At 41.2% G+C, this 24,988-nt stretch overlaps 1 protein-coding gene across 1 annotated transcript in view; it reads right to left on the reverse strand.

Moving 5' to 3' along the window:
• The window catches only part of LAMC1 (laminin subunit gamma 1), a 118,930-nt gene that overhangs the window by 20,979 nt on the left and 72,963 nt on the right, over positions 1-24,988 (reverse strand). The window contains exons 3-16 of the mRNA XM_024732420.1: positions 20,602-20,732; positions 18,418-18,584; positions 15,726-15,914; positions 14,786-14,903; positions 13,761-13,859; positions 13,533-13,669; positions 13,036-13,158; positions 12,755-12,944; positions 12,083-12,195; positions 9,538-9,759; positions 9,229-9,417; positions 1,696-1,941; positions 1,046-1,199; positions 292-434 (exon numbers count right to left, since the gene is read on the reverse strand). Coding sequence (XP_024588188.1) covers positions 292-434; positions 1,046-1,199; positions 1,696-1,941; positions 9,229-9,417; positions 9,538-9,759; positions 12,083-12,195; positions 12,755-12,944; positions 13,036-13,158; positions 13,533-13,669; positions 13,761-13,859; positions 14,786-14,903; positions 15,726-15,914; positions 18,418-18,584; positions 20,602-20,732 — 2,221 coding nt within the window. The remainder of the gene's footprint in view (positions 1-291; positions 435-1,045; positions 1,200-1,695; positions 1,942-9,228; positions 9,418-9,537; positions 9,760-12,082; positions 12,196-12,754; positions 12,945-13,035; positions 13,159-13,532; positions 13,670-13,760; positions 13,860-14,785; positions 14,904-15,725; positions 15,915-18,417; positions 18,585-20,601; positions 20,733-24,988) is intronic.

Raw genomic sequence — 24,988 nt, forward strand, 5'->3', positions numbered from 1 at the left:
GTAACCAAAGGGTAATCATCTGGAAAAATTAAAGACTAGAAAAAGGAAGAATCAGAAACACCGTAAAAAAAAAAAAAAAAGACATAAATAGGGTGGTTGCAAAGAAACTAGAGAGGCTTTCGGTCCTCGGAGTTTTAAAAAACGGATAATATTTCTTGAATAAAGCATCTGTGATGAGCTGGGCACAGCCCTGACTGTGAGCCGTGTGGCTACACTGAGGCTGTCAAAGTCCCTTCTGGACTAACAGTTCTAACCGGAATGAGACGAGACTTGGCCACCAACGCCCCTTACGTTTACAGCCTTCAGGTCCAAACCCAAAGTGGTTGACCTCGCAGCGCTCGCAGTGCTGACCGGTGATGCCAGGCTGGCACTCACACTGGCCAGTGTGGATGTCACACTGTCCATTGGTGGAACCCAAAGCATGGCAGTCACACCTGAAAATGAACACATGACATTTCTCAGGTAAGTACAACAGACTTTAAGCAAACCTTTCCTTTTTGTTCCTTTCAGCATAGGACTGATGTAATTTGTATTAGAAAACAGAATGCTAAGGGCTATTATGACAGACGTTAAGGGTTATTAAAACCTGAGGTTCAAGTAATTTTCATGAGTTCTATTCAGAACTTCTCTTTCTAGCCTAACCCACACAAATGCTTTTATTTCACTACTAAAACTACTACCCATGGCTCTCCAATCTGGCACCACATGGGCGCTGAATAGGAGGTTTGAAAACAGGAATTCCCAGGCAACTGCAACCCTTGAAGGTCTGATTCTAAGCATCTCAGAAAGGACCATATAATTCGTATTGTTAAAAAAATGTTGCTCAGGTGACACTGACACAGCTGGGGCCACTGCATTCCACTCTTTTCTCTCATTACTTAATTACAACTCTCCAGTATTGCCTCGAAAGGGTGCCTTGCCTATTTTAGGCACTCAAATAATTCCTGAACAAAGCCAAGCCAACTATGAACCATAACTTATAAAAATTCATCTCTGACAATAAAAAAGCAAAGGTCACTTGAACCAAAGGCAGCCGCCATCTTACCTGTCACAGCCCTGCCCGCTCTGCAGGTTGTAGAATCCAGGGTCACAAGCTCCACAGTCCCGGCCGGTCACGTGAGGCAGACACTCACACTGCCCGGTCACAGGGTTACAGCTGCTCTGCTGCTTCACGGTCCCGTAGGGGTCGCAGTCGCAGGCTAAGGCAGGAAGACAGAGACAGCAAGAGATGCAGATCATCTGAGAGAAATACTAAAGTATAAACAACACAAATAGATTCTTTAGATTTGAGTTATCCAGTACAGTAGCCACTGGTCATCGGTGGCTACTGAGTACTTGAAGTGTGGCTGGTCTGAATTGAGATGTGCTGTCAGTGTGAAACACACACTGGACTTCGGAGACTTGGTGTGGAAAAAAACATACATCGCAAACATTTTTTACTGATTACTTGTTGAGATGATAATACATTAGATAGGTTAGGTTAAATAAAATATAGTGTTAAAATTAATTTCACCCGTTTCTCTTTACTGTACTGTGTCTACTAGAGAAATTTAAATTACATAAGTGGTTTGCACTATATTTCTATCGAACAATGCTGCATTCGACCCAACAACTGTACATATTTAAAGAGACCATGCAATGATTCTCAGAACGCATGAATATAACTGTGACAGAATCTGGCCGATGGCCGATTACCTTTGCACTTGTCTGCTGGATTGGGAGCCAGGGGATTTCCAAAAAATCCGTCCTTGCACCGGTCACAGTAGAAGCCAGCTGTGTTATAGATGCACTTCAGGCATTCTCCCGTCAAGCGATTGCAATTTCCAACTGCATTGGGATCGATGTTGTCATTGCACTGGCACAGGCGACAAAGCCTCACAGGGCCGTTTCTACCCAGAGGGTCTCCAAAGTAGCCGTCATCACAGAGCTCACATCTTTTACCTGTGCATGAGACAATCTGATGTTATGAAAGAAAAGGCCTTAGGTGTTTCTAGTGCTACTGGTTACAAACAGTCTGGAGTAAACATCAGATGCAAGGCAACATGGGGCAGTGGACATGGCACCAGCCTAGGAGAGCAGAGGACCTGGGCTGCAGTCCTGGCATGGTGAGTGACCTTGGACACATGTCCATTTCCTTATTAGAAAGATAGCACCTGTTTTGCCTCCTTTGCTTCAGTTGTTTTGAGGATTAACTGAAATCATGCACTAGGAGTGCTTTGTAAATGAGTCCAGCTCAGGTTTATTAACCTTTCCAGTCCCAAGGGCTGATACATTCATCTATGTTTGTTTTTTCCGATAATACTGAGAAAAATGAAAGATGACTCTTGATACCATACATTTCTTATACCACAGGGTGGGCAGGATCATTCTCTTAAATGATCCTGCATGTGCTAATCCTTGTTTGAGCAGTGTCAGCTGGCACAGGAGAGAATTTGGAGATCATCACTTGCCACTCGCTTCTATTACAACTAAGGGAACAGCCAGGTTGAGAAACTTGCCCACAAACAAACAGCTGATAGTAAAAGAGACAGAGGTAGAATTCAGGGCTCTTTCCACTGTATTAAACTCACTGCTCCTCACCCTTCTTCTTCCACTTCCCCACTATTATTAGCTCAAGTTGTGTTCTTGGTATCTTTGTAGCCAACTGGGCCTGAATTACCTAAACTTTTTGGAGAAACAGAGGTTTCTTCATTTACTCAGCCCACAAATACTAACTGAGTGTCTACAGACACTGCTCTAGGTTATCAGGGTGATGTGGTGAACAGGGTGGATGAGGTCTCTGCTCTCACAAAGCTTATGCAGCAACTGAGGGAGACCAGTTCACAGACATATAAATAAACAAGATCACTTCAGAGAGCGACACACATAAAAAAGTTAAACAAAACAGAAACCGTGACAGAGAGACAGGGTGAGGGCGACTTTATATTGGGTGGTTAGAGAAAAGCCCCTGTAAGAGGAGACACTTGGGATGACAATGGAAAGACACAAGAAACAAACCATGATAATATCCAAGAGAAGAATGTTCCAGAAAAGCAAGATGAGCTTGTGGAAGCAGTAAGAGACAACCATGTAGGTCACAGTAAGGAAAATGGGTTTAAAGTACAGTGAGATGCTATTAGGGTTTTTTTAAAGTGATGAGATCTGATTTACATTTAAAAAGTATTATTCTGGCTGCTCTATGGAGAATGGGATGTAGGAGAGCAGAGTGAAGCATAGAGACAAATTAGGAGGCTATTTCAGGTGAGAGATGACAGCGGAGTAGACCAGGGTGGTGGTGGTGAAAGTGGTAAAGAGTGCTCAGATTTGAGAACCAGCAACACCTGCTGACTGATTGCTCCTAGGAAATGAGAGACAGAAGAATCAAGGACAAGCCTCGGATTTTTAGCTTAAGCAACTAGGTAGATGGTACTGTTTTTACTGAGATGAACAAGACTGGGGAAGGAACAGGTTAGGGTTGGAGAAAATCAAAGATCTAGTTTGAATTTGCTTAAATTTGACATTCCTTTAGCCATCTGATTCAAGATCACACCAGAAAATATTTGGCACATTCAAACTAGTGAGACTTGAGGAGAGACATTCACAGAAAAACAGACAGGATGAAAAGGCAGAGGGCTAGGTACCAGATGAAGGAACAAGATAAAACCCCAGAAAAACAATAAATGAAATGGAGATAGGCAACCTTCCAGAAAAAGAATTCAGAATAATGAGAGTGAAGATGATCCAGGACCTCGGAAAAAGAATGGAGGCAAAGATTGAGAAGATGCAAGAAATGTTTAACAAAAATCTAGAATTAAAGAACAAACAAACAGAGATGAACAATAACTGAAATGAAAAATACACTAGAAGGAATCAATAGCAGAATAACTGAGGCAGAAGAACGGATAAGTGACCTGGAAGACAGAATGGTGGAATTCACTGCTGCGGAACAGAATAAAGAAAAAAGAATGAAAAGAAATGAAGACAGCCTAAGAGACCTCTGGGACAAGATTAAACGCAACAGCATTCGCATTATAGGGGTCCCAGAAGGAGAAGAAAGAGAGAGAAAGGACCAGAGAAAGTACTTGAAGAGATTATAGTCAAAAACTTCCCTAACATGGGAAAGGAAATAGCCACCCAAGTCCAGGAAGTGCAGAGAGTCCCACACAGGATAAATCCAAGGAGAAACACACCGAGACACATAGTAATCAAATTGGCAAAAATTAAAGACAAAGAAAAATTATTGAAAGCAGCAAGGGAAAAACAACGAATACCATACAAGGGAACTCCCATAAGGTTAACATTAACAGCTGATTTCTCAGCAGAAACTCTACAAGCCGGAAGGGAGTGGCATGATATACTTAAAAGTGATGAAAGGGAAGAACCTACAACCAAGATTACTGTACCCGGCAAGGATCTCATTCAGATTCGATGGAGAAATCAAAAGCTTTACAAACAAGCAAAAGCTAAGAGGATTCAGAACCACCAAACCAGCTCTACAACAAATGCTACAGGAAGTGCTCTAAGTGGGAAACACAAGAGAAGAAAAGGACCTACAAAAACAAACAGCTTGAATTCCTATACACTAATGATGAAAAATCTGATAGAGAAATTCAGAAAACACTCCCATTTACCACTGCAACAAAAAGAATAAAATACCTAGGAATAAACCTACCTAGGGAGACAAAAGACCTGTATGCAGAAAACTATAAATAAATAAATAAACATAAATAAACAAAAAACAACAAAAAAAAATTGAAAATTATGTCCCTATTAATATTTAGTTTAATTTCCTTATATCAAACTATTCTTTTTTGAGAAATGGTAGGGAACTCTGACTAAAATGTTTATACACAGCACCATCCTATGCAGTGTCACACACTGGAGAGCATTTATTCAAGAATAATTTTCCAGTGATTAAAAATTCATGGGATATTAGTATATTAGAACATGATAAAAATGGCATTTCAGAACATCAAAGAAAAGACAGATAATTTAAAAAAAAAAAAAAAAGACCTGAGGAGAGTTAATAAAATATACTATCCATAGAAGGAAGGGGATAGTGTTGAGAAACCACAAGTACAGCATAGCACCTGGGATAGTAACTGCAGGGCTCCAGAACCTTGGCCTCAGAGGGTGGGTGGAGGGAGCAGTTACCAGAACCTAATAGTTTCTAACTTTCTTAAAAAGGGCTGTTTGGAGAAGGTCACCTGCCAAGAGCTGGTAACTTTGATTAAGGTCACCAAACCACAAGGACCCTACAGAGAGGGGGCCTTGGAATACATACTCTGCCCTCACTCTCCTTCCTCTCTCTCTCTGATCTCCTATGTGCTTCCCACCACCTGCACTCAAATGGAGATGGCCATGTGATGTAGTACATGCAGGTCTCATCAGGGTGGAGAAGGATAAAGAATGGATATGGAGGGGCAGATGGAAGGCTTCCAGCCCACCATCCAAGTGGAGACAGCAAGTAGGTAGCTGGTGCTCAAGAGAGTGAGGTCAGGGCTGAAGACATGGATTTTGCAGTTGTAGGCACAGAGGGGCTTTTGAAGCCTAAAGATGAGATCTGTTCACCTAAGGAGAGAATATAGATAAAGCTGACATGAAAGCCCTAGGTTGAGAAACAGAAGTGATCAAAGGAGATCCAAGAGAAGAGAAGAAAAGTAGAAGAAAACCAAGGTGAGGGAAGTGTCACAAAAAGCAACAGGAGGAAATGGGTGGAGCAAAGTGAGTAGTGAACAGTGTCCAGTGCTGCTGAGAGGCCAGGTCAGATAAGGACTGAAAACTGACCACTGCATCTGGCAAACAGAGACCACTGATGAGGTAACAGAACATGTGGCTGGGGGAGGAGGAGGACACGAAGAAACAGGATGTTAAGAGAGGACAGGAAGCTCGGGGCCCTTCTTGCCTCTGAGGCAAATATTCAGTAGTTTCCAGACCCACACCCAAGATCCTCCTCCAGATTAGGATTAAGACACCATTTCAGTTCTGCTTTTTCATCAGGTAGTTTAGCGAGTCTAGATACGATCCATATTTAAAATGTCTTAAAACCTGTTCTGAATAAAACTCAATTAAAAAATCTGCTAGAAAACTTAAAACAGAGCTACATGATAGCCCATGAAAAGCTCTCATTGCAAAATATCTTCCACAGCTACAGCTAGTCTACCCCTCTGTCTCAGAGTCTAGGATGTAGGTTCAAGTCCAGGCTGTACTACTTATATGACTTCGGGCAAATTACAGACTTCTCTTAGTCTTGGTTTTCCTTATTATCCCTCCCACACTGGGAGTGGCGTCTTCCTTTCTTCTCCTTTAGCACTCTTGTGTGTGTTCCTTTATCTGAACTAACCACACTGTATTAAAATGATCTGTGCTTTGCTCCACACTTTTAGACCCTGAAGATTAGGGACCCTCCTTTATTCATCTTCATGTTCCAAAGCCATGCACTCAAAAAATTTTGTTGAAAAAATGATTATTATTTTTAATTTACCTAAAAAGGTTGCTTAAAGTATTAAATTAAATGCAGAAGCATTTCACACATGAATATTTCAGTGACTGTCAGCAGTTATTCATATTCTTCAACAATTTTCTAAATGAGGAACATCTTACTTTGTATCTGCAACCTCTATTCATTTATTCAATAAATACTTGCATTCATTCAACAAACACATGTGCCAAACACTATTCTGGGTGTTAGGGACACAAAAGTGAATTAAACAGACAAAAGTTCCTGCTCTCAAGGAGCTTAAACTGGAGGTGGAGGGGGAAGATAGGTGATCAACAAATGAATACACATAAAAATATCAAGTGGCTAAAAAGTGCTATGAAAAGAAGTAAAGCAGGATATAGGAAAATAAAGAGTGATGGCATTGGACTTCCCTGGTGGCTCAGTGGTTAAGAATCCACCTGCCAATGCAGGGGACACGGGTTCGATCCCTGGTCTGGGAAGATCCCAGATGCTGCGGAGCAACTAAGCCCGTGCGCCACAACTACTGAGCCCGTGCGCCAGAACTACTGAGCCTGCGCGCCACAACTACTGAGCCTGCATGCTAGAGCCCGTGAGCCACAACTACTGAAGCCCACGCGTCCTTACAGCCCACATGCTGCAACTACTGAAGCCCGCGCACCTAGAGCCCGTGCTCTGCAACAAGAGACGCCACCGCAATGAGAAGCCTGCGCGCCGCAACTAGAGAAAGCCTGCACGCAGCGAAGACACAACACAGCTTAAAAAAAAAAAAAAAAAAAAAAAAAGACTGATGGCATTATTTTTCACAGGGTCTGTGCTGTTTTCATGCAGACTTCTACATCCTAATTAACATCCTCAAGAACTGCTATAGATCATTTCCTTCAATCCAGGTGATAACTAACGAAACAAATACAGATGACCCTTGAACAATGCGGGGGTGGACTGATCCATCTGCACAGTCAGAAATCCTTATACAACTTATAGTCAGCCAGCCCCCACCTTCTGCGGCTCCTCTGAATTTGCAATTCCACATCCATGGATTCAACCAACTGTGGATTGTAGTACTGTAGTATTTACTATTGAAAAAATCTCATAGAAGTGGACCACTTCAGTTCAAACCTGTGTTGTTCAAGGGTCAACTGTATATTTCACAAATGTTCTGTGAGAAACATCTGATTAGTGACTAACATGTGTATAACATTTTCTAAAATCTCCTATATGGTACTCCAGCTCTCTATAAGCATCCCGAATAATTTTACTTCACCATTTGTACTATTTAGTATAGATATGAGAACGACTCCACAATGCCTGTTTAGTTTACTGTCCAGTGAAACAACAGAATCAGTAGAGGGACCTCTTATCAAAATGCTCTATTAAGTACTTCTGGGAGTAGACACTGAACAAGGGATACTTACTATACTCTGTGGTAGCAGAGTAAAGGGTCCTAAGAACCTGGGTACAGCAGGGAGGGTTCATTGAGGAAAACCATCCTAGGGAAGTGACGTTTCAACTCAACCCACAGAACAGACAGGAGTTGGCTAAGAAAAGTGAGAGAGTCAGGTAAGCACTCTAAAGAAAGAGAACAGCACGTGGCAGGCCAGAGTCGGGCACACCTGAGCCCAGGAGGGCTGGAGCAGAGGGTACAAGTGCAGCGGTGGGTGGTGGGGATTGAGGCTGGAGAAGTCTATCTCTAAGAGACTCTGTTGGGCCACTGTTTTCTTAAAAAAAAAAAAAAAGGAGAAAAGAGTAAAAAATATGAAATTCTACACTAACTTCTACTCCTTATTTTTTCAACTACCTTAAGCAAATGATTGGCTCTCCCTGTGTGGCACTGCCCTTGTGCTCGATGTGCGGTCAGGGGAGAAGTGGAAGGAAGGTGGAGTGTTTTAATGTTTCCCAATGATTAAAGAATGTTTTGATGAGACATGAGAGATACAGATTATGAGCTCAGTGTTTTGGTTTTTCTACTTATGTTCATGCTCTCTAGCAGTATCTTTTGAACAAAGAGCTTGTAATGGAGTCAAAGTCTGTATCAGAAGCCTGGCCAGAACCCTCTCCATTACGTGGAGGCTAAAGTCAGTGGAAGAAAGGGGAACGGTCAACAGTGAGCCCCCGTCTCCTCTGTGAATCAGCACAGGCAACTCCTTGAGTAGTCAGGAAAGATCTAGTTTTATGTTCTTATCAAAAAGAAAGAATCTCAGAGAATGGGAACAGAGGTCTCATCCAAAGCGCTACAAATATTTTTTTCCCCAACTAAATGCGATGGGCCCTGATACACTGAAAGGACTATTTAGATAAAGAATTTAAAGAATTTTAAAATTACCACTTTACACCAAGAATCCCAGGGCAGCCTCACAAACTAAAACTCAAGTTTTGATTCGTGTCTTGTAAGGGAGAGTATATTGTAGTGATCAACCTCTTTGGAGCCAGAATGCCTGGGTTGAAATTCCAGCTGCTCCAATGACTATAGCCATGTAGCCTTGGACATGTAACTTAATGTCTCTGTGCCTCAGTTTTCTTAGCTGTAACCGGAGGATAATGCAAGAAGCTATCTCAGAGGGTTGTGAGGATTAATGAGGCAGTATATGTTAAAGTGCTTAGAAAAGCACCTGGCCATAAATATGTTAGCTATTATTAGTAATTGATATGCATTTTACAAATCCAAAATAAACCTGTTTCCTACAAAACTTTTGCCTACTAGGAAAACTAATCATGGAACCAAACAAGAAAATCCAAAAACCTCCAAAGTCCTTCTTCCCAAGGTGTTTCTATGGATAGAGCAGACTTACCAGTGGTGCCAGTAGGACAGTTGGTGCACACCACCTCCTGTGTCTTAGGGACAACAGCACAACTGGAGCCCCCAGGACACGGACAGGGCTGGCAATCAGAGGAGGTGCCCACGGTTGAATCTCCATAGTACCCGTCACTACATTTCTCACAGTGGGGCCCGGCTGTATTCTCTCTGCAGTTACAAACACCTATTTGGAGAGCAGGTGTGAGAAAACAGGTGAGTGTATAATCAAATAAGACAATGAGCATTTCCAACCACCTGCTAAAGAGAATTTAGGTCTAGCAGCCCCCAAAGGTCATCTTCTCACCTGTCTCAGGGTCACAGGTCTCACTGTGCCCATTGCAGGTACAAAGCACACATGGACTGTATGGTCCAAGACTCGGAGTTTCTCTTCTGTAACCTGAGAGGCACATCTCACAAAACTGCCCTCCATATCCCACAGGACAGGTGCAGGACTCCACCCAAGTTGCAGGGACCCCAGGCCCGGGACGAGCGCTTGCCAGGGTGACATCATCCAAATATCCAGCGCCTGTGTATGATGTGGAGAAGAGGATCACTGAACTGGCTTTCGTATTCCAAAACTTCTTGCAAAGTCAATAATGCTAAGGGGTAACCACACCCAAAATTTCAGAGACAATCAACCATCAGTTTAATTCATCTGTTGGAGAAGATAACCAGAAAATAGCATGTAGAACAATTATGTGCTACCTGGTGCTAAGTATCTGGAATGGTGGTAGAGCAAAATTCATTTTTTAAACACACACACCCACACACACACAGAGATTTGTTGGATTTTACAGTTCTCCCAATCACCAATGTGAAAAATGAAAAGCACTGGGCAATAATCTGGGGCAAGAAAAGATAAAAGGAAGAATGTGGAAATAACAAGAGTTTAAGGCTACAGCCATTAAGCCGTGTTTTTGTTCTTTTCCCACAAAATCAGGCACTGATCATGGAGCTCAAGGATAAGAAAGCAGGGAAAGCACCTGTCGACAAGTACCACTCAAATTATATTTTTTGCCCTGCATAAAACAGAAAAAATAAGTAAACAAGTTCTAATAATCAGGGCTACTTTGACAAATATGTAATTATTCCAAAGCTGTTATGCCGTATATCATAATGCTTTCCCGTTTTTAGAAGAAAATAAAAAATAGAGGAAGCCTTATATTGGCTTAGCCCAATGGTTCATCCAGCCTAACAGTGCACATGACAGACTCAGCAGGAACATCCTATGGAAGAGGAAGGTTTTGATTGTATCATCATATTTCCCTTTAATTTCCATTCCACTCCTGTCTCTTGCACTCTTATCTTTCAAGTGTATTTCCCCATGTTATGAAATATCACTTGCTGTTTATATAATTCTTAGAAACTGATGACCTGAGGCTAAAGGACAGCTCTTCTATTTCTGCCTTGAATTTAGTTAACTTTTACTACATTTATGGGTTTTTTCAACATTAGATCATGAGAGACATCTCCACTGTTAATGTGCTTCCAACGCCAAACATTCTTAAGCCTCCCCATCCTAAAAGTACTTTCTTCGATCTGTCCCTACTCCCTAATTAGAGTCCAGTCCCTCTCTTTTCCTTCCCTCACAGCCGAACTTCTTAAAAGAATAATCTGTATTTTACTTCACCTTTGAATTTACTTAATTTGTGATCTAATTTACTTAATTAAATCACTGCAATCTAACTTCAGTTTCAACACTTTTTTTTTTTTTTTTCCTGCGGTACGCGGGCCTCTCACTGTTGTGGCCTCTCCCATTGCGGAGCACAGGCTCCGGACGCGCAGGCTCAGCGGCCATGGCTCACGGGCCTAGCCACTCCGCGGCATGTGGGATCTTCCCGGACTGGGGCACGAACCCATGTCCCCTGCATCAGCAGGCGGACTCTCAAAGCACTGCGCCACCAGGGAAGCCCAACACTTCTTAAACAAACAAACAAAAAAACCCCCTCACCAATGATTCTTCAGTTACCCAATACCAAAATCCAATTGTACTATCTTCCTAAACCTGTTAATTGTTCCTCTTCCTTAAAATTCTTTTTCTCTTAAGTCTCAGGTCATGGTCCTTAAATAACTGTTTCCAGGATTGCATCTTCTTTTCTCTTTCTGTATTTTTTTGTTATATTTCCAAGTTTAAAAATGATTACCCATACACTGAAAACCCTTCGATTCTAGATCTCCAGTCTCAACTTCTTCGTAAGCCCCATCCATATTTCTAACTACTTATAAGACATTTTCATCTGGATATACATGCAGGCATCTCAAAAATCAACACATCCAAGCTGCTGATGCCACTTTCAATGCCACACCACCACTCTGATTCCTCTTCCCCCAGACAGCTTTACCTTTCTATAGAAATAGGTCCTCATTAAAAAAAATATATATATATAGGAAAACAATTTAAAGAAATGCTTAAAAACAGCTTTTTTAAATTTAAAATTATAACAAATGTTCATTCAGTAATTTTTAATTTTTCATAATTTAGCCAATTTAGTTAAAAGGGCTTGATAGTTACATAAGCAAGAAATAAAAAGAAACAAAGGTTAAGCAATGTGAGCCAGCAGAATTATATTTGGGATTCTTAGAAGATTCTAATTATAGATAATGTAGCCTCAATAGGCTTATTTATTATAAAACAATACTATTTACTAATTTTGGCTAATTTTCTCCAGGTCCTTAAAAGTCATTTTAAAATGCATTATTTTTATACATAATTCATGTATGATGAGGCAGTTTATACCACTTCTTTAGGATCAGTGTTATAGTATTAGGACTTTAGAGATAAACTTTTGATTATGGATCCTTTTATCTAATCATCTTAAATGATTCTCTTAAATTATATCATAACTTACTTCTCTCACTATATGTCCCACGGATCTTGATAGAGGTCAAATTGTTTAGGAGTTTCTGAAATTCGAAAGGGGTAAGAGTAGGCCTCCAAGGGTAATCTGTTGCTTCATGGAGCCTAGAAAAAAAGGAAGGGCCACATTAACCTCTGTAAGGGCAATTCTGGGTGCTGAGAAAGCATTTCTTACTCATTTATGCCAACAACAATGCACTGCTCTGCCAATCTAACCAGGTCAGAGATGAGTCTGTTGGTTTGATAGTACAACTGGAAAAGGTACACGTAAACAAAGGGAAAGTTCCCTTTTACAAAGTCACCTTGAGAAGCCAGAAGTTTTTCTTCGACACACACCTTGAGGCCTGGTGAGCTTTGACAAAGAAACCACTTTTATAATTCTGGTCAAGTCAGATTTTATGACTTTTTTTTTTTTTTTTTTTTTTTTTTTTTTTTTTTTTGCGGTACACCGGCCTCTCACTGTTGTGGCCTCTCCCGTTGCGGAGCACAGGCTCCGGACGCGCAAGCTCAGCGGCCATGGCTCACGGGCCCAGCCGCTCCGCGGCATGTGGGATCCTCCCGGACCGGGGCACGAACCCGCGTCCCCTGCATCGGCAGGCGGACTCTCAATCACTGCGCCACCAGGGAAGCCCCAAGTCAGATTTTAAAAACAGAACTGTCTTACCTGAAGACATATTTCACAGTGGTCTCACTCGGATAGGAATTGCCCTGAGCGATCAAGGGCACAGACACTCTTAGGCCAGCTCCCTCAAGCACCAGGTCTTCTGCAGAGAGGCGAGTGTCTCGCCTGTCCACTCGAAAGGAGAAGGAGAAGTTCTGACCATAACTCAACACCTGCTTGCCCAAGAACTTTGCTGGAAGGCAGACACAATGGTGAGCAAGAATGTGAGAGTAAGAATAAACAGGGGCACACGCCAAGCCAGACCGCTTCCTAGCCTTACTTACCGGGGGCAATGAAGTACCTAGGAAAGTAGCTATCTGAAATGACAGCGATATCTTGCCTCTCAGAGGACCACTCAAATGATGCTTCAGAGCCATCCCTTTGTTCCACACGCCACCCATCCGCATCTGCAAGCAGAGGATGGAACACAAATGCCGTTACTTTGTAAATGTCCTGAATTCAGGTCCTCTATATACCACAAAATATATATCAAGTCATCAATGAAAGTTTTTTAATAAATGGAGGCTATAACAGTACCTATATATAGCTATACCCCTCAAGCTATAATCTTCTTTATTTTATATAATAGTTTATACTTAATTTGGTAAATTCTAAAACCATTTATATATATTTTCATTAAATTAAAAAGCCAAACAAAAATCACATACATTAAAAAACAAAGTGCTGATACCGTCAAAAGGTGCTCAAAGAGCTACTGACTTTTTAACACTGTAAGTCTAGTCCCACCATTCTAGAGGACAGAAGGAAAGGTCTACTTTACCTGTCTGAAAGGTGGAGGTTATAGAATAAACACTGTAGCCGACAGCATTTGTACAGACAGAAGAATGCCCAAAGCAGAAGCAAGGTGTGCAACCCATAGGATTAGATGATTCCAGATTAAAAAATCCAGGTTTGCATCTGAAAGAGATTAAGATACAATCGGGTATTCAGTGTACTTGAAATATGATAACAGAGAAAATACAATACGGCTAGAGAAAAAATGAGCTACCTCTCACAATTGAAGCCTTCGACATTGTCTTTGCAAACACATCTTCCTGTTTCAAAATTACATTCGTCTGTGCTGCCAGAAGGATTACAAGAGCATGGCCTATTGGATGGAAAATGGAGGAAAACAATGAAATAAGAGAAAAGATAAAGAAATTCCACTCAAAGTCAATCTTTTGTTTTATATGTTAACAGATTTTTAAAAAGGAATTCCTTTTTAAAAAAGGAAGAGAAAGAGCAAAATGAACCCTAAAGTCATCTTTATATTTGGATTTGATTTCAATCAAGGATAAACATCACATTTAGACATTGAAAACTCTGCTTCACCTCTGTACAGAACAATCCTGGATCATCATTACAGCGAGAAGCCTTAAATCTTGGTTTACAAGTATTATGGGGGGAAAATGTTTATATGGCTGCAGATTAGCTACAACATCTATTATTAAGAATCAGCTACATTTGGGTTTCCCTGGTGGTGCAGTGTTCGAGAGTCTGCCTGCCGATGCAGGGGACACGGGTTTGTGCCCTGGTCCGGGAGGATCCCATAAGCCATGGAGCGGCTGGGCCCGTGAGCCGTGACCGCTGAGCCTGCGCGTCCGGAGCCTGTGCTCCGCAATGGGAGAGGCCACAGCAGTGAGAGGCCCACATACCGCAAAAAAAAAAAAAAAAAAAAAATAAGATACACTATTCATATTTACTCATACCTTATGGAAAAAACACTGGAACATAACAATGTGAATATAATTAACACTACTGAACTGTACACTTAAAAATGATTATGATGTGGGACTTCCCTGGAAGTCCAGTGGTTAAGACTCTGCGCTTCCGTGCAGGGGGTACGGGTTCGATCCCTGGTTGGGGAACTAGGATCCCACATGCGGTGCAGTGTGGCCAAAAAAAAAAGATTATGGTGGTAAATTTTGTTATGTCTTTTTTACCACAACTTAAAAAAAAGAAAAATCATTACAAAAAAAAAAAAAAAAAAAAAAATCAGCTACATTTGGATTCTGCCCCCTTGAAAAATCTTACCTGCATCCAGCCTCAGTAAGAGAATGGTACCCAGGCTGGCAACGGTCGCATTTGTCCCCCATCACTCCAGGCTTACAGCTACATCTGCCATAGCTATCGCACTGTGTACTGAGAGAACCTGAAATTTAAAGTGCTCAGTGTCAACCACCAGTCAGATAAGTAAAATTAATGTCTCAAAGAAAGAAGGTTGGTAACTAAAAACCATGCCTGAAAACCAGAATGCAGATTGTTTTTCAGTATCTAGATGGTAACCAAGAGAATAAAGATCAAATTTTAAATCAGAACACTCTCAAAATCATACCCCTTTAAGCCATGACTTTTAAACTTTCCAGACATACACCCTAAGATGAATCCACTCGTAACTGCTGAAAAACACTAACGAATCACTCTGTACCCAATGGTAAACCGTACACAAAACCAGTCACTGCTCTGTGGACGAGCACAGGCTCCTTATGGCCTGTGTCTAGAATTTAAGTATATACAGGCATGAATAACAAAAATAAAGTTCAAACTCCTGAAAAAGCATAACAGACTAAGAGCACTCTGCTCCTCTGAACACACACCAATGTGCTGAAAGAGTTCAGCCCTCCAAGGAGGTTAGACTAAACAAAATCATTAACAAGGAAGAACTCACGAAGAAGCTAACCTTTTACAGTCAAAGTTCAAATGGTCTTGATGATCTTATTGCTAATTATTTACAGAACCATTACTCAGGCCAACCCCACATTTTTATACACACCAGAAAATTATCTGAAGGCCCAACCTGGTTAAAGAGAGTAGAGGCAGATCCTAAATCATTTACATGTTATAACAATGTACACTCTCCTGTACTTAAGCTGTGCGAATCACTAGGGAACAAAGCTTTATGTTCTGGGGGTACAGGGAATGCTCATTTTCTCTCCCAACCATCACAATGAAGCAGACTCTGCCTGTCACTTACCAACAGGACTACAGTGGCAGGGAGAGCAGGCTTCTCTGTTCCCAAGGCGGAAGAAATTCTCCCGGCACCTCTCACAGTTGGCGCCGTCCGTGTTATCCTGGCAGTTGGTACAGTGGCCACCATGGCCCGTGGAACGGTATAGTTCAGAGTCAAAGTAGCATTCCTGCGATCGGCCATTGCAGTCACAGGCTGTTGGCCAAAACGTTTAAGTCAGATTCATGTTCCTTTACAAACAGCATTTTAAAAGACTCAAAGAAAACAAAACCATAATTCCCCACATCTCTGACAGACAGGTGGTGGCAGATTACGAACGACCGCCAGATGCACTGTTCATTCAAAAACAAAAACAAAAACTGTATGTCTGTCTATAAAGGGTTCATACCGTCAGGTTAACAGCTTACTAAGAAATGTTCATCCTTATCAAAAATAGTACCATCATAAAATATAAGTAATCCTTGTACTTAGGAATCTCTGCATGGTTGTACACATACAAACAAAAGCCAAGTCAAATTACAATTTTTCTGAACCTTTATCCTTCATTCTAATATCAAGTCCAAGCACAAGGGGCCAATTTATACGTAGGCTTCAATTTATGTTAACTTTTCAGGGCTCAGACAATTCAAATACATTAGACACCAACTTCTAAAATGCCAGATTACTTGCATACCCAGACTGGAGTAATCTTGAGACACATGGGTAAAAATTAGTGCCTCTGTCAAAAGAAGCAGGAAATCTATAGATCCACAAGAAAGTAAATCCACAAGAAGGGAAATCTAGATCCATAGATGCCTCTATCTGCTGGGAAGCCATAGTGCCAAATGGGTCATCTGTTAAGTAGCTATATTCCCTACATGACGAGTATCTGTAGTCACTGAAAATCTTTATTATATTTATACTAAGATGATTTTTTCCAAATTATTGATTCTGCTCCAAGTACAGACACTAAATAAAAATAAAATTTTATTTGATTACAGATAGAGCAGGAGATTGTTGTTTAAAAAAATTTGAATGTTTTTTTTCTCCTCCCTGCCTTTACAATCAGTTCTTTTATAGTACTATATCTGAAAACTTTTTAGAAACTTGAATCGCTGGCACCAAGAATTAGAGTTAAATAACTTTGAAAGCTCCCACTCCCTTCTTCATCAGCTATTTCTCTTCCCTCAAGTCTCCCTAGATTATCTCGCAATCAGCCCAGCTCATGGCACCTAAATGGACTGGTGCTTAGAGCCTGTGAGGCAGAACAATCCCCATGTCTATGCTGTCCTAACCCATTGCTAAAAGCAGATGCTGTGGCTCCCTCATCATCAGCTGGTAAGAGAGAAGGCAGCTGTCATTTTCTCTTCCCTAGCTCCAGCACCCTGACAATACTGCAGTACTGTCACACCTCCAGAAACTTCTCTCTTTGATGGGCCATGGTGCTAAAGGGACCAAAGAGGAAAGCAAATTGACTTAGCTCCTTATCAAAGTCTGTTAGCTACTGTATTCTGTTCACTTGCTAGTGAGAAGCTGGATATAATGTTACACTTGTTTTTTTCCCATGATGTTCCTGGATAGACTCAAAATATGACATCATTAAGCAGATTACTTTTCAAACACATGTGTACATTTATTTAGATGTCACACCTTAGGAGTATTTCATTTTTTCTTTTATCAGCCTTTACCATGTAGTTTCCAACGCTGGATATTACAGTTCAGTAAAAGAATGAAAGAAGTTCAAGTGCTTAGGAATGCTAGAGGAGGCTGTAAAATTTATCTGAAAATCAGGAATTTGTTAAGAAAAGAAAAGTTGAATAAGAAAATCTGCTGTAGGCAGCTAATGGAAACAGTCATGAGTCAAGATATTGGTCCTTTTTCAAGGTTTCTGCCAATAATTCCTGCAAGTTCAGAGTGTCTTCCTTCTTATTCCCTTTATTACCAAGAGGATACGATAAGGAATATTTATAAGGACATAAGAAAATGTTGCTGCTTTAAAAGTTTCTCACTTTCAAGTCCTTGGCAAATCATGATTACATGGTTTCGTGATTTTTCTCCTGAGATTCCTTTCTCTATCTCTTCAGAATAAACCAAGACATTATGAAGGAATAAACAATGTGTAATCTTTTTATTTTACCTCTTCCTAAGAATACTAGGCTCTACTCTTCCTCCCAGAGCCACCCACCTCTGCATGACGGAAGTAGGAAATCCTCCCCATTGTGCTCTTTAGTGAGATAAAGAAAAAATAATTTTGATAAATAATCCATCGAATAGCAGTCTTAGTCTAGAACTCATCACACCTGACAAATGTTCATCAACAATCCTGGCTGTTCGAATAAATGAGCATTGAAAGCAAGAAGAATATTTTAAAGGGCAACAAAGAAAAGACTGGAGAAACCATATTTTAGAGTAGGCAACCCCAGCCCAGTATTTAGAGCTAAGCAAAGGCCAAACCTTGAAGATGCTGCTCCCATTCTGTTATGTGTGTTCATGAAGGAAACATAAAACCAGCACAGTTTACGTTTGTGGCCAACTGCCCGCATCTATGATTTTCCTTTGACGTGCATGCAGGTTATTGTTCTACACTCTCAAATTAGAGAAGAAGCTCTGTCTTCCAGGCTTTTCCTTTCAAGGAGGAATCAAAGGAAGTCACCCATTCCTTCTCCCACCTCTGAAGTCCTCAAGACAATTTAGCAGACGAACACCAAGGGGCACTCACGCAGGCATTCGCTGGCACTCTCGGCAGTCGCCCTCCTCCACGGCCGGTCATTGAAGAAAGGAAGGCACTTCTCACAGTCTACGCCATAAGTATTATGTTTGCAATTACACACCAGCTTGTCAAATTCATTCTTCACACACTCGCTTGCATGTCCGTTACATTTACACCTGGGGAGAGAAGAGACCCTTACAAGAATGAAACACCTATGAAGCCCTGAAACGGATGCAGAAAAGGGATGTACACAGAGAACTGAAAACCACCTCAGGATGTTTTTGAGTTTACCACTCAAAACTGTAAACTGAGGAACTGAGCAAGATTAAGTAATGACTGTGTGTTTTCAGGTATGAAGAAAAATCAAACAAGACAAAAAAAAAGGTAGCTTTATTTAACAGGGGATGGGGCATTAACCAGACATGAGAAGAAAGTCCCCAACAATTTCTGAGGACATCTGTAGGACCACTTCCTGAAGTGAAATGTGTGTATCTCAAGAGGCAGCCAAGTGTAGTGGTTAAGAAGAACATGGACTCCAAGGCCAGGCTGCCTGGGTTCGAAACCTTGCCCTGTGACTTACCAATGGAACTTAAACTCGGTGCCTTACCTATAAAATAGGGAGGATGATAATACCTATTTCATAGAGTTATTGAGAAGATCAAGAGGTTGCTATATGTATGTGCCCAGGACTGTACAGGCATATAACAAGTCAATAAATTTCAGCAGTTATCTGCCATCATGATTTTAAAGTATTTGATCTGAAGACAGTGAGAGACAGATACCACACCACCATATGGATCTCCGGTAGACTGACACTCCCTCGGGTTGTTTGGGGCAAGAATCCTTGAAGGAGCCTCTAGATGCAGGTACTACCATAAACTAAGGACTCATGGAAACCCCCATGAATACTAACACGCACTCTGGTGCAGAGCCGTTACCCTCACTCACTCTTTAAAGATGGCAGTCAGTTCCACAGCTTCAATCACCACCTAATAATACACTCAAACACTTCTGAAACACCTACAGTGCACCAGGATGAATCCCAAATGTATATCTCCAGGCCGCCTCTTTCTCCCAAGCTCCTGTCCTTGACTGCTGCACAAATTGAGATGTCCTGCACGACTTAAAACTTTACATTCTACAACTAAACTCACCACCTTCCCAAATGAGCTCATCTTCTCCGTTTATTCTGTTAATGATACCACCATTCTCCTGGTCACTAAACCTTCAAAATCACCTTTGACTAAAATCCTGATAATTCTTCCTTCATAAAATGCACCTAAATGTTTCTTTCCATTCTGCTGTCACCACCTTAATGTCAGGTATTTGGTGTCACCTAACACCTAGATGACAGCATAATAACAGGAATATAAATTCTCTCGATCATATTCTACTGTTACCTTGCCTGCAGCTGATCTTCCTAATCTACTGTGTTGAAATCATAGCCCTAACAACAAAAAAAGTACATGATTTCTCATTGGTTACAGTTTCCATCAACTTTCACTGAGCATCAATCCCATACCAGGAACACTGCATACAAAAATAATGCTTCTGCTCTTGAGACTTCATAGTCTACTACAAGGAGAGGTTAAGTCCAAGATTCCTGGCTCACTATCTAAGGTCTCTGGCTACCAAACTCTCTGGTTTACAACTCCACAAATTCATATAAGATTTTCCTTAAGTCAAGGAGGTTTAAACGCTTCCAACTCTAAACTTTTGCTCATGACATGCACCCAACCCTCCTGCACCCAACCCAGACATCCTCTCTCCTTATCTAAACCCTACCTATTCTTCGACGCCCAGCTTAGATTCCATCTGTTTCTCTAGCCTGACAGTCCTGTAACTATTCTCTGACATATGACATCTCTTTATCTAAAACGCTTGATGGTACTAGTATTTAACTTTTTGCATATTCATACATCGCCTGCCCCATTCACCTGTAGGATCCTAGAAGGTCAGGTCCTTCTCAGTAAGTGAATGTCAGACTTGCACTTCCTCAGTAGCTTTGCGCTTAAATGCTCAATAAGAATTCACTAATGTGTTGATTTGACAAGGTTTTAGAAAACCTAATTACTTTGTTTCCAGGATAATGAGGTCCAAAAAACATTACTAATACAGTTGTAAACAAGTTGCTACATTCACTTTTACACCAAAGCTCCAATCACTTTCAAGGTTATTTAATGGTTTACTTACCTACCACCCACAGCGAAATCAGAGATTGCATAATAATAGGATTTGAGAACTTTGGGGTCATTAAACACTTCATCCCCAAAAGTGTTCAGGCGATTGAGTGTTACTCTGATGTCAGTGGCAGTTACCCATTCCTGTCAGAAAACAAAAACACAGAAAAGATAGGTAAAGGCACTGAAGATAAGAGACATATATGTGACAAAATCTTCTAAACAGTTAATGTATCATTTAACTCATGTCCTCTTCTGGCATTAAACCTATTATAACACTCAATGACTCCTTTCATTTCTTCATACTTGAATTTCCTTCTTGACTCTTCCCTTCTTTGATCTAAGCTGTTACTTTACCACTCAGAGTCTCCCGAGGCAGGAATAATATTAGTTTCTTCACAAGGCTGTAGAGAGGCTTAAGTGAAATATGCTTTTCAACGCTCAGCATGCATTAGGTAGTCAACACACGTCTCGTCTCTCCATCCTGTACCCACACCCCAAAGCCAGTCAAGAGAAGCCAGCACAGAACTCATGAAGTACCACCACTGTATCAGACACACTGGTCATTGCCTCCTCCTGCCCATCTTGTACCATCTCCCTCTCCCTCTTACCCCCTCCACTACGGACAGATCTGGGAGACACATCCAAGCAAAAAGCAATCAATCATTACACTGGCCTGAACCAATCACACATACTTTGTCTTGACCCTTCCCAAATGTCACTTCTCGTGAGATGTTCCCTGGCCATCCTATCGAAAATTGCCACCCCCTGCAACTCCCTATTTCCCTTCCCTATTTTATTTAAACTGCCTGTTTCCATCACCACCACCTGCCCACCCCACCACTGCCACCACCAGATTATAAGCCCCACAGGGCAGGAATCTGTTTTGTTTTGTTCACTGCATTTCACTAGTGCTTAGCATATAGCTGGTGCTCAAGTAACATTTACCGAGCAAATGAACAGATTTGAGGAAACTCCAACTGATCAAGTCGGTAGGTATACCATAATGGCAGAGGACAAGAACGAAGGTTATACAGCTTTCCCCTCGGTTTTATGAGATCTAAGCACTTATAATAAATGCCGTTTCACTGAGCTAATTTTAGTCAGATGTTTACATCTGTAGTAGTTATAACAATTATCCCAATGAATCATGTCTGCCAGTGTCCACAACCTGTGTAGTCCCTGTATACGCTGATTCCAGGCTTAGGCGTGTGACTTGCTTTGGCCAAGGAGACATCAGCAAATGTGACACAAGCAGAGGTTTAACAAGCATGTGTGCACTGGGATTTACCCTCTTGGAATACTTCCTCCATCACATGAAGAAGCCTAGTCTGGCCCCCTTGAGGATGTAAGACCACAGGGAGAGAAAAACCCAGCTCCCAGCTGACCTGCCAGGGAGCGAGCCCAGGCCAACACAAAATCATGAGAAATAATAAATCACGGTTGTTTAAAACCGTTAAGTTAGAGTGGTATATTACATAAAACTACCCATATATACCATGGCCACTTACTTACTTATTTATTTTTTGGCCACACCCCATGGCATGTGGGATCTTAGTTCCCTGACCAGGGATCGAACCCACCACACCTCGTGCAGTGAAAGCACGAAGTTCTAACCACTGGGCTGCCAGGGAAGTCCCCCATGTCCACTTTAAGTCCTCTTCTGGGACTGCATATCAGCATTACCTACGGAGACGTTAACCAGCACGTGCAGAGCTGCAGGCATCTATGTTTTCAGAAGGCTTCACGTGAGACTGGGAAGCACACCCCTGATTAAGAATCAATGCATACACCAGGCCAAACACCTGGCATGTAGAACAACACAGAGCTCATCAAGGCTAATCTCCATGAAGCCTTCATGTATAATTAGAAAGGAGAAGAGATGATTTCACCATATCCAAACTTGGAACTCCAATAACAACGCCCACTCATGGCCACAATGTTAGGAATCTTTTAGTCGTCTGTAGTGTAAACAGCTAAACATATCTCTGTGTTTAATGCTTATTATATCTTCGACAGGCTTCATCTTTATCACAGCTCTCCTGGAATAAAAGCTTCTCAAGAGTTGAATCTAAGTTTTTTTGTTTTCTCCATAATAGGCATCTTAAAAAGAACAGACTCTAGAACTAGACTTTCTACGTTTTGAATCCCAGTTCTGCCACTTAAAACTGTGTGATTATGTATATGTATAACTGATTCACTTTGTTATAAAGCAGAAACTAACACACCATTGTAAAGCAATTATACTCCAATAAAGATGTAAAAAAAATAAAAAACAAAAAAACCTGTGTGATTTGGGGCAAGTGATTTTATCTTTTCTGGGCCCCTGACTCCTCATCTGTAAAATGGAGAAAATAAAAGTATCTACCTTATAGAGTTATTGGGAAGGTTAAATGTGTTAATACATTTAATACATCTAAAGGGTTTAGAAAAATGCTTGTCACATTGTGGCACATTATAGTAAGTGCTATAATAAGTGCTAATTATTATTATAAATCACTGCATGCTTAGTAATATTCATATGCGTTGAAACTGGGAAGGTTTCTTCTGGGAGATCACAACTTTTAGAGGGAGGCACAGGGAGCAATGAGGGCAGAAGCCAACTGCCTCTCTCCTCACTGTCAGATCGGCTACAAGTCGTATCAGTCAACCCTCCTTGGCAACTGTAATTCAGAGCCAGAGCTCTTACATCCAGAGACGCATAATTAATGTTTCTGCATAATGATACCAACCGACCAAATCTATTGCAGATGCCCACAGCCTTTTGCCACATTTAGTCTTACAAGTTTCTGTGGCATGAAGAGTTAAGAAACGCCAGAATTCCTATAGCTGGGGGAACTGCTTTCAAGACAGGCTGACAAGGCATACAGTTAGCAAAGGTGCCAGAAAACCACAGTCACATCATTACCTCACTGCTTTTCCCTACTGACTATACCATTCCCTCCCCAGGACAGTAAAATACAATAATTTGTGTAGGAAGAATCAAAGTTAGAAAATGTGTGCCAGTTGACCAACTTAAAGAGTATTTATAGATCACTTCTGCCCTAGGTAATCTGTCTCCTGCTTTTTCATCTATCGAAGTTAGTTATTCTTTCTGCCATGTATTTTGAACACACCTTACCGCCTTTCTGAAAGACCTTTGCAAACACACTCATTGCTCACCAGAACCCTCAGAGCTTACCAAAATCAAGATTTATGATCTCCCAGCAAACTACAGAAATACAATGGAAGGGAAGAACTGGACCCAGCGAGAATATATTCTCATCTTTTGCCACTGTCCAAAGCCACATGGCCAAATTAGACAAAGGGTCCTTGTACATAAAAAGTTCCAAAGAGAAAGAATGAGGGAACACAAAGGCATAAGGCCCAGAAAAACAGGGAGATTCCCTACTTAGAAGTCACAACAGCTTTTCATAAAGTATACACAGCGTTTGCAAACCCACATCCAGTCTTTCTTGTCTCAGCGAATTAATACAGACTGTCCCCATTTAAATGTTAACTCCAGCCATGTGACAGAAGCATCTCCAGTCTGTGTGAATGTGCTGAGTATGGCATGACACGCATCTGCCTCTCCATAATCAAACAGCCAGAACATAAGAAAACGTCACAGACATCTAAGCAATACAGAAAGATTCCAAATTATAGTGTATAAGGAATAAGCATACGGACGGCATTTATGAAACAAGAAACCTTTAATTCTTTCTATTGCCATATAGGGAAAAGTTTCTACCACCATCCTTAAGCAATATAGCAGGGTTACCTAAATTTATATCTTGTCACAAAAACCAGTGCTTTTAGGTAATGAAGAGTTTTCATAGTGATTGGCAACAGTACCAGACAAACCCAACCAAAATTTCCTTGTACAATAACGAAGGAAGGTAGAGTTCTTAAACATCTTGCTTCAGTTGTTCCCTCTTCCTAATATTAAAAAATAGTTTTCTGGGCTTCCCTGGTGGCGCAGCGGTTGAGAGTCCGCCTGCCGATGCAGGGGACACGGGTTCGTAGTCAAATCAAAGAAGAGGTACGACAGGATACAAAAAAATTTGGTAGATTCATTCAAATACCCTCCTTCAAAAGGAAGGCAGAAGCAAAATGTTTCCACTGCAAGTACAGAGACTCAAGTCAAAATTGTTCAACATTTAAAAAAATCTGTAAAATTTACATCCCAGACTACAAGTGCATGAAAACTAAGAACAAACATCAACTGGGCAGCAGAAATAAAACCACTTTCCTTCACTTATTAAGAGTACACAGGAGAGCAGAATAAAATCCAGCTGTCTGTCCTGGTGGAGTAGGTGCTATTCCTACCCCTTACTTCAGAAGTGGGACCACGGTCCCCCACTACAATCATCTTCCTGCATCCTGCATATGGAAGAACTGACTGGCTACCAAGACAACCG

Source organism: Neophocaena asiaeorientalis, unplaced genomic scaffold (assembly GCF_003031525.2).
Source record: "Neophocaena asiaeorientalis asiaeorientalis breed wild unplaced genomic scaffold, Neophocaena_asiaeorientalis_V1.1 scaffold119, whole genome shotgun sequence".
In the NCBI taxonomy this organism is placed as follows: domain Eukaryota; kingdom Metazoa; phylum Chordata; class Mammalia; order Artiodactyla; family Phocoenidae; genus Neophocaena; species Neophocaena asiaeorientalis.